The 9,732-nt window shown below is 35.5% G+C and overlaps 1 protein-coding gene across 1 annotated transcript; it reads left to right on the forward strand.

The window, feature by feature from the left end:
- The first annotated feature begins 6,917 nt into the window (after positions 1–6,917).
- On the forward strand, positions 6,918–9,335 carry CEP83 (centrosomal protein 83). Its single transcript, XM_061454515.1, is given in 6 exon segments — positions 6,918–6,937; positions 6,939–7,043; positions 7,173–7,217; positions 7,219–7,317; positions 8,004–8,079; positions 9,177–9,335. Coding segments are annotated over 6 exon segments (504 nt in total).
- The last annotated feature ends 397 nt before the right edge of the window (positions 9,336–9,732 follow it).

The following is a 9,732-nucleotide window of genomic DNA, read 5'->3' on the forward strand; positions in this document are numbered from 1 at the left end:
TCTTAATCTCAACTGTTAATATGTGGGAGGGATTTGTGCCTGCGTGTGTTAGCTATTTCTGTATTTAAGGACAGAGCGTTGTTCATATTAGAGAATAAACAATTCAGAATACCTCAGGACATTTCAGATTATGGTTTTGCAATACTTGTTATGCTTGTAAATATGGGATACCTTTTCAGTATATTACAGGAAGAAGATAGTAATAGTTTAGTTCTAACTTGCCATTTGCTTCTGCATGTGAGGTTTTTGAGCTTTAATATCTAATTTTAGAGAGTAAATGTAAAATAAATTGTTTTTATCTTGCAGATTACAGGAGGAATATACAAAATCACAACGACTGTTAGCTGAAAAGCAGACTGTACACGAGAATATTCAGCAGCTTTTTTCTGAATATGAAGAGGTGTTGCTGGATAAAACACGAGAGCTGGAAAACCTGAAGATGCAAGTGAGATCATTTACTGTCAGGACCTAATATGGTGTTAGGTCCTTTAATAGGGCCATGTATATATTTCTGGTTATGTAACATGTATATACCTAGATTGAATATAGTTCAGGTGTCTGGAAATCCACCCAACCTGAGTAAAGTTTCTTCAGGGTGACTGACTATGGATTGAAATTATTGTTTTCTAGTTTAACCAAATCTTCCAAATTCTCTTGTTATGTCCTATGTTAATAGCAAGACTTTTAGGTCTTTGTGCATGCTCCCCTGTTATGGGGAGAATCATCTCTATCTTAAAAAAAATGCCACCAAACCAAGAAACACAGAAACAAGTAAAAACCCCTGAATCTTTAAGGTAACTTGGGTGATACTTTCTATAACTGTTTTGTTTTTTTTTTTCCTTAAACTAATACACAAACATTTCTAAGAACATTTCTGATGTTCTTAGAAAACAAATTCAGCATCTAACAAAGGATCCCAGACTCTTGACTGGAGGACATATGCCCTGCTACTATGACTAGAATTAATTTTCAGGGACTTCAGGATACAAGTGGAAGGAAAGTAGAATAAATGGAATATGTCACAGGTTGTGGATGAGATTGTTTTTTTTATAACACTTTTTCTTTGTAGATAGTTTGCTGTATTAGCCATACCCAAGAAAAGTTAACAAATTACTATGTAGCTTGGAGCTTAAAGCAGGGAATCTTTCCTGATCTTAGTTTCATTTCAGTCTAATACATAAGCTCCAACAGATACCTTGTATCTAATGTTTTACAAATAATTGGGTTGGTATTGCTCATTTTGATTCTTTGGGGTTGGTTCCCTTACTGTTTAAGTTTTCCCAAGCTCTAATTCTTTATCCCCCCACCCCTCCAGGACATAAATCTCTTGGCGATTCATCTTGACATTTGCATTGCTTCTACCAGTAAATACTGATGTTTTAAATGCTTCTGTTATCTTCCCAGAATATTTGTAGTTTACTAATACATCTTTTTTTCTTCTGTAACTATTACTGAAAAGTCTTTAGAAAAACATAGAATATTAAGCAGGATTCCTAAAATCATATTTGAAATACTTTATTCCTGGCTGTTTGTCGTATGACAGTGCAAATAAATTACTATGACTAGTTATTTATGATACTTTTCTATCTTAAGGTGATAACTCCTCAAAAATTAGAACTGTTAAAAGCACAAATACAGGAGGAATTAGAATCTTCTATGACAGAACTTCTTCGGAAGCTAGGAAATGTAAGTAGTATGTATTGAAATTCTGTTTCTTTTAGAATTGTGATCACCAGTTTATAGTTGTTCCTCAAACCTTAGGAAATCAAAACTGAAAGGGGAGCAAAGTATAACATTCTTTTTTCTGGTATTATTGCCCCAGGCAGTGACTGTTGAAACCCTGGAAGAGGGAGAGGAAGGGATTCAGTTCATCAATATAACTTTTGAAATGATAGGAACACTGAATGGACATTTGAAGAAAATAAAGCTGAAAACATCACTGATAGATATTTTTGTGTTTTTTCTGTCTAACCTAGGAATTGAAAAAGTACAGAACAGAGTATAACAAACTTCGCTATGAACATGCTTTTCTGAAGTCAGAATTTGAACATCAACAGGAAGAACATTCACGTATTTTAGAAGAGAAGAAAATACAATATGAAGCTGAGGTACATAGAAAATTGCCATAGCTTAAAATATATCTGATGACAAAGCTGCTTGAACACTGTGAAAATGTTGGCACTTGATGGCTTGTCAGTATGATGCCATTTCATAATGTAGTGTTTATTTCTGTTCTCTCAATTCTCAAAACACTTTTATGACTTAGCCTAAAGCTGTCTCTGTGGGTTTGTTCAGTGATGCATCACAATATCATTTGTGCTATTGTAAGTAAGAATAGACTTGCCTTCTGATAAATGACAGTCAGTAGCCTTGCTTAATGTTTTTTTTAATTGCATTTGTGATGGAATTTGAGACATCATGCTAATCTGAAATTAATAAATTATCTGGACAACTGATGGAACTGATGGAAGTTACTTGGGTAAATAGTAGCTTTCTACTTTTATGCCCTCCTTTCTCTAGAGAATACTGTGAGATAATTTTTTGTCACATCTGTCAGTTCCTGGTAGCAAATTTAATCCCCTGTTTTCTTACCTTCCTGGAGAAGCTCTAGTTAGTTATGAAGTAACTGTAAAGCCAGGCACTTTGGCCTTCTATATGTGTCTGAATGGAGATTTATTTTAAGCTCTCTGTTGACATAAAGCTGTCCTGCATTTTTGAATGTACACTCCAAAATGACAAAGCTATGGGCTTTGTATGGGTACAGAAGTTAGTATTGTCGTAAGATACCTCAAGAAAGATACAATACAGGAAGAAAACTTTTAACTTCTACCATAGTTGTTCTTTAACAATCTCAAATTTAATTCAAAACAGTCTTTCCAGTTCACATTTATGAGGGATTTCATTTTGGTCCTTAATCCAAAAAAGTTTTAATTTACCTTAAGAATAGGCTAAAAACCTCTACCACTATTTAAAGCCACTTTATACAATGTGCCATACTTGTGTCACAGGAGTAATAAATAGGAGAGGAAAACTTCTGCTAAACGTTTTTTAGTCAATTGTCTATCAGAATATATGGATCATTTAAAGTCTTTACTTTTTGTATCAAGTGGTGGTTTCTGCTCACTTCCAGAAAGAAGTAGAGAAATGTAAAATGTTGAGTGGTGTTTCTTGAAGGGAAGAAAGTAGATACTAATTTCTATACTGACCTCCACCCCCTTCAGCGCCCACTCAAAATTATTCATGAGTACATTTGTCTTCCAGACATTGTGCCTTAAAAAAAACACCTTAAATCTTTGCAAGTTGCCCTGAAATGTTCACAACTTAGTATTTAAGGAACCAAAGCCACCATGTAGTTACTTAATAAGCTAGTATGTCATTCTTAACCTTTTGCCACTGTATATGCAAGCAGGTTGTAATTACGTTTGTCATTGTGAATAGATTTTCATTGTAATTGCTTTCCTCTAGATACTTAATTCTTATTGACCGTGTAATTACTGCGTACAAATGCCTAAACTATAGAAAGTTTCCATGCAAGCAGTAATTTTCTTTGATTTGATGTTCTTAAAACTCCTGCTTTTATTGGGGCCATTTTCTATGTATGTCGCAGTTGTAGAGAAGTATTTGATTTGAAATACACTTAAAAAAACTATAAAGACCTGGATTTTGAGAAAGTAGTGTGGCACCCTAGGAGGCCAGAGTCACTATAAGTAGTTACCAATTGAAATTAGCTGGGGGAGCAATCGATAATTCGGTTTTGCATATCATTGTTTTGTTTTACTCAGGGAGGTTATATTTAAGTTTGTGTAAGTTTGAGGGATCTGTAGTCAGAAGCGAAGTATGTGTAAACTGACATGCTAATGCTTGAGTTAGCGAGGCATCAGGGTCTTACGCAGTTTGGATCAGTGTCATATCAAGATATTCCCAATGAGTAGTCTTTTCAGAAATAACCAAATATTCAGAGGCTGGCTTGCAGAGTGCATAGTATTTACTCAGAAACCCAGTTTTCAGAGGCAATCCTGTGCATCTGTGCATATATCATCAAGACTTTGTGAAACAGTAACTTTTCTACACTGTAGCTTATAATAACTGGCTGGTTAAAGATGAAATACACATCAATAGTTGGACAGCTTGGTTCCTGGAATGGATGTTGTGTTTGAGCACTTTTTTAATCAGAGAATATAGAAAATAGCATTTCAAGATGACTCAGTAATCAAGATGATTCAGTAATCTTCAGTGTGTGACTTGAGGAGTTAATAAAAACCTGTAATAGTACTTACTATAATTTGGGGAATCAGATCATGTTAACAGCTTTAGTGTTACAGTATCTATATCATCACCATTAGAATTTGTATTGCCATTAAAAATTATCTACAAGAGTGGATATTCAGGATTGCCTTTAGGAAAACAGTAGATGAAAAAAAATTTAAGATACGTTTAAAATAAGCTTCGTCCATGATTATCTGGGAGATTTTCTTGTTAGCAAAGTATCACATGAAAAAAATTGCAGTAAAGCTGTGAATATGTATATACATTTATTTTGGTTCCCCCCCCCCCCCCCCCCCCCAAAATTCATAGGTAAAAGAACTTACACATTCACATAAATTGGAAGTAACAAACATCAAACTGGAAGCAGAAAGAACAAAGAGTGAAACAGAAAAAGAGAGAAACAAGATTCAAAGCAAAATGGATCATAAAACATGCAATTATTTTCTAATTATTTCTTTTGTAACTTCTAGGTAGAATACTACAATTATTTTCCTCCAAACATTCCCCAACAATCTTCGCCTTCTACTTCTGGTCTAGGTCATAGATCTGAAAACTTATTTTGTATGTGAAATAATTGCATTGTTTCACTTTGTCTACTGAAGAGCAGTTACAGAACAGTTTTACATTTATATAAATTAGTGAATCTGTGACGCAATTTGAACATAATCTGCTTCAAATCACGTACTTCATCTGGTTATTTTTTCTATTATTGCCAAATTCTAGTCTTCTACACTTCGCTTGAAACTTTAACACATCATAGGGTTTCAGCAGTTGTTTTGTTTTCTGATTCTGTGTCCATGGAATTGATAACAATTGGGTACAGCTGCCATGTGAAACAAAATACAATTTCTAGCTCATTCTTTGAAGAAAGTAGGCAATGTTCAAAGTTACTCAGTACATCTGAGTATGTAGGCAACTTGAAATAGCTTTCTAGAGTGAAAAGTCCAAAGCTATCTAGTACTAGTTATGTGTTGATTTAAATTACTACACAGCTTTTGGTGGTCTGTCCTCACAGATGTGCCATAACCCCAAAACAGTACCTTCATCTTTCTGTCCTCACAGATGTGCCATAACCCCAAAACAGTACCTTCATCTTTCTGTCCTCACAGATGTGCCATAACCCCAAAACAGTACTTTAATCTTTCTGCTTTCTTGCTTTAATATTAAGTTCTCTAGGAGCTACTGAAAGGTAGTGTTTCATCTATTGACAATACGTACACAGTATATTGTGAATTAAGAATCTCAAACCCTATGAAATACGAAACTAAATACAGACATGATTTAAGTTGTCCTGAGCTTGCTGTGGAATCCAGTTTGCATGACTGAATTAGCTATATAACCAGGAGTCATTGTTGCACATGTTGGCTTATTTGCCAGTGAACACAGGTGCCTTGGTCACCACCAGTTTTTAATTTGCATCTTATGTCCCAGCCTATAGATTCATCATTTTAGAATTGCCTCATTTGGTAATATGAGTGGATTAAAATGTGAGATTTGTTGTAGCCAGGTTACTACAGTTTCACTGGTAACCAATTACTGTTTCCCATAAACTTTTCCATAAAAGGAAAACTTTCTTGCTTGACCTTTTTATAGCTATTGTGGAACACTTTTTTAATCTATCCAGACACAACTGCTTAACAGTAATTGCTTTAGAGTTTAAATCTATAATAATCATAGGATCATAGAATAGTTAGGGTTGGAAAGGACCTTAAGATCATCTAGTTCCAACCCCCCTGACATGGGCAGGGACACCTCACACTAAACCATATCACCCAAGGCTCTGTGCAACCTGGCCTTGAACACTGCCAGGGATGGAGCATTACCTTCACAGTAAAGAACTTCGTCTTTATATCTAACCTAAACCTCCCCTGTTAAAGTTTGAACTCATTACCCCTTGTCCTATCATTACAGTCCCTAATGAAGAGTCCCTCCCCAGCATCCCTATAGGCCCCCTTCAGATAGTGGAAGGCTGCTATGAGGTCTCCACGCAGCGTTCTCTTCTCCAGGCTGAACAGCCCCAACTTTCTCAGCCTGTCTTCATACAGGAGGTGCTCCAGTCCCCTGATCATCCTTGTGGCCCTTCTCTGGACTCGTTCCAACAGTTCCATGTCCTTTTTATGGTGAGGACACCAGAACTTTGCACAGTACTCCAAGTGTGTTAAAATAATAAACCCTCATAGGCAGAGATTCCAGTGCACTTATTACTCTTCAAAAGTTTTCAAAATGTTGCTGTTGTTATACTAAGAAAGGCCATGTATCACACACAGTATCACAGTATGTTAGAGATTGGAAGGGACCTCGAAAGATCATCTAGTCCAATCCCCCTGCCGGAGCAGGAACACCTAGATAATGTTACACAGGAATGCGTCCAGGCGGGTTTTGAATGTCTCCAGGGAAGGAGACTCCACAACCTCCCTGGGCAGCCTGTTCCAGTGTTCCGTCACCCTCACTGAGAAGAAGTTTCTTCTCAAGTTTAAGTGGAACTGTTTCATTGGATTTTTCCCGTTCTTTCATTCTGTCATGTGAATTGTGGTTTTTAGCTCCCTTTTATCAATTTATAAAACTATTTTAATATTGAACTTCATCAGGTTGATATTCATAATGACATTTTAACCTTTTTTGAATTATATAATACAGAATTGCTGTCAGACATGGAAATTCTTAAGGCAGCTGGAACATAAGGAGCTTTTAGTAGAAAAGGATCGGGATCTAATTTGTAAAGTGAAAGCTTGCAAAAAGGAATTTTCTGAAAAAATTGCAGTCTTACAGGCTGAAAAGTATGTTTGTTGATTTACTGCTCACCTTCTAACAGAAGAGTATTTTGAGTAACTTCTTAAAATGTCGTTCTTGGCAACTAAACACGCATTTTGTCATGATTCTTGTGTGCATGTTGAATGATGTCTCAGGTTAGAACTCGAGAACAAATTAGCTGATCTAGAGAAGATGAAACTGGGACACTTTGAGACAATCCGAAAAGGATCAGTATGAAGAGAAACTACGTGTGTTACAGATGGCTGAAGAATCTAGCAAAAAGAAACTTCAGTGTCTGCGGTAGAGTGGTTTTTCTAACTTTTAATATGGATTTCTTAAGTTTCCCCCCTTATTTCTATATAGGAGTCAATATAAAAGTTTGCTATTCATAGGTACGCAAATGTTCATTATGTTAAATTAAACAACATTATATTTTGCATTGTGTAAAAAGGGGGCAGCATTAAAAAATGCTCTGTTTAAAAAAAAAACACCCAATGAACCCCGAACAATTTTCATCCAAATCTGTAATGATTATCATTTACTGAACATTTTTAAGACATAATTTTGCAATATTCATGTTTGATAAAATTGGGTCCATGTAATGCTGGGGCTATGCCAGCAACCAAGAGTAAACCATTTATCTTTGTACAATGGCACCATATCAGCAATCGGCAAATTGGGATCCTAATATGATACCTCTTTGAGTTCATTGAGTTCTTGATGAAGTCATTATACTACAGTATTTTTATGAAGGTCAATATGATAAAATGAGCAAAAGTGATGCTCCAAAAAAAGCAAAGAAATAAATGTATTTCTTACTCCTGTATGAATTCTAATAGTCAAAATACATTTAAAATCATTGCTTAGTTGCATATTTAGCAGCCTTTCAAATTATAGAACATGTTCTATTGTCACGCTGATTTGTCCTAACTTCTAACTTCTATATTTTGATTAGATAGAAATAAGGATGTCTTGTACAATTTTAGATTAAAAATTCAACAGCAAGCTATTCAGATAGAGGAGTTGGAAGAAAAGAAACATGAAAGTGCTCATCTGAAACAAGTAAGGTTTCTACTACTATTACTACATTGTAGTGCTTGATAGAGAAAAAATCTTTTCTGCAGTCACCATGCCCCGCATGTGAAGATTAGATTGAATTTTTAAGGCCTTTTTTTTTTTCTGAGGGACAAAACACATAAAACAGATACTTAAAACAAAAATGTTCAGAAATCAGTCATGCTTTCCTAGATCTTTATAAATGAATTACAGCTTTTTGCTTGATTTGTTTTGTGGCTACCAAGGATTTCAAAGCTGAATGTTTATAGACTGGTATATTGAATACAGTTATGGATTATTTAACTGGAGATTCAGTTTCCATGGAGACTTATAAATTGTTTCTAGGTTATGCTTTGCATTTACACTGCATCTCTCATCTGAGGTTCTTCAAGTGCTTAACAGATGTTTCATAAATGAATAAACTAGTGTAAAGAGGTATATTTCTATTGCAAAGTGAATTGATGGCAGTGTTGAAAATAAAACCTCTTTTAACTCCTGCTCACCCATGATGTCATTTAGTAGGTAAGACCATAGCTGTGCATCAAAGTGTTCCGCAAGCTGTGTGCACTTGAAGTTCTAGGCAATATTTTTTTCCTCCGCAAATCAGAAATTAGGGTATGAGTATCCATGTGGGGAGAGGCAAAGGAAAGGGAAATTACCCTTTCTATGTGCTGACTGCAGAGGCTGGACTTTTCAGGCTCTATACTTGTTTTTGTGAACAGCCAAGGCTGGCTGTAACACATAGAGATATAAGAGTCTGCATAGCTCCAAGGCACTGCTACTAAATGTGTGGTATCTAGTTCTGTTCAGTCCTGGGGCTTAATGTTGGATTTCTGAAGTTCTGGGGGACACATCAATGACTGAAGACTGCTGCCTCCCTTTCTCATTTTAACTGCAAGAGAAAACCTTCTTTATCTAGTAGTGATATACTGTAATGCTTTTGGAGAAGCTGTTGAGTAAGGCGATAAGGAACAAATAAGAAAGGCTTATGAAAAGCTAATGCAGTCATTTGGTGTCTGTGTTTTGTTTTATCTCAGTATCTCAAAATTAATTGTTAGTTATTTGCATACCTTCTTAAATGGAATTTTTTTTTCTTTTTGTAGCAAATTTATGACATGCAACTCCAGAATACCTCACTTTCTCAATCAGAAAAGAATTTGCTGGAGTCTAATCAGAAGCTGCAGGAAACAATAGAGATATTGAAACAAGAATGTCAACATGCAAGGAATCAGGCCAAAAAAGCTCAACTAGAAGCAGAGTAATACTCTGTTTTCTTCCTTTTGGCTTTACTTTTCCTTTTCATACTGCTTGTGTTCCTTTCACATAGATTACCTGGCTGTGGATTGTAGATTTTTAATAAAGCCAGAAGTTAAAAATGAACAGGAAATAGCGGGCAATTGTAATAAATGGCTATACATTTTGATATGCAGGATGTGTAATAGTTTGGCTTGTGGTAACTTCAAAAATCATAGAATCATAGAATGGTTATGATTGGAAAGGACCTTAAGATCATGGAGTTCCACCCCCCCTGCCATGGCGTCCACTTCTGCAAGCCCCTGTGGGAGTAATAACAAAATAGGAGTGTGTTTCCATTTATTGAATAGTGAAATATACTATTTGTATAAAATGAAATCTTATTTCTACTGAAATGAATGTCAA

Source organism: Pezoporus flaviventris, unplaced genomic scaffold (assembly GCF_033815535.1).
Source record: "Pezoporus flaviventris isolate CSIRO_AGI_PZ_B2104156 unplaced genomic scaffold, CSIRO_AGI_Pfla_v1 ptg000016l, whole genome shotgun sequence".
Classification (NCBI taxonomy): Eukaryota; Metazoa; Chordata; class Aves; order Psittaciformes; family Psittacidae; genus Pezoporus; species Pezoporus flaviventris.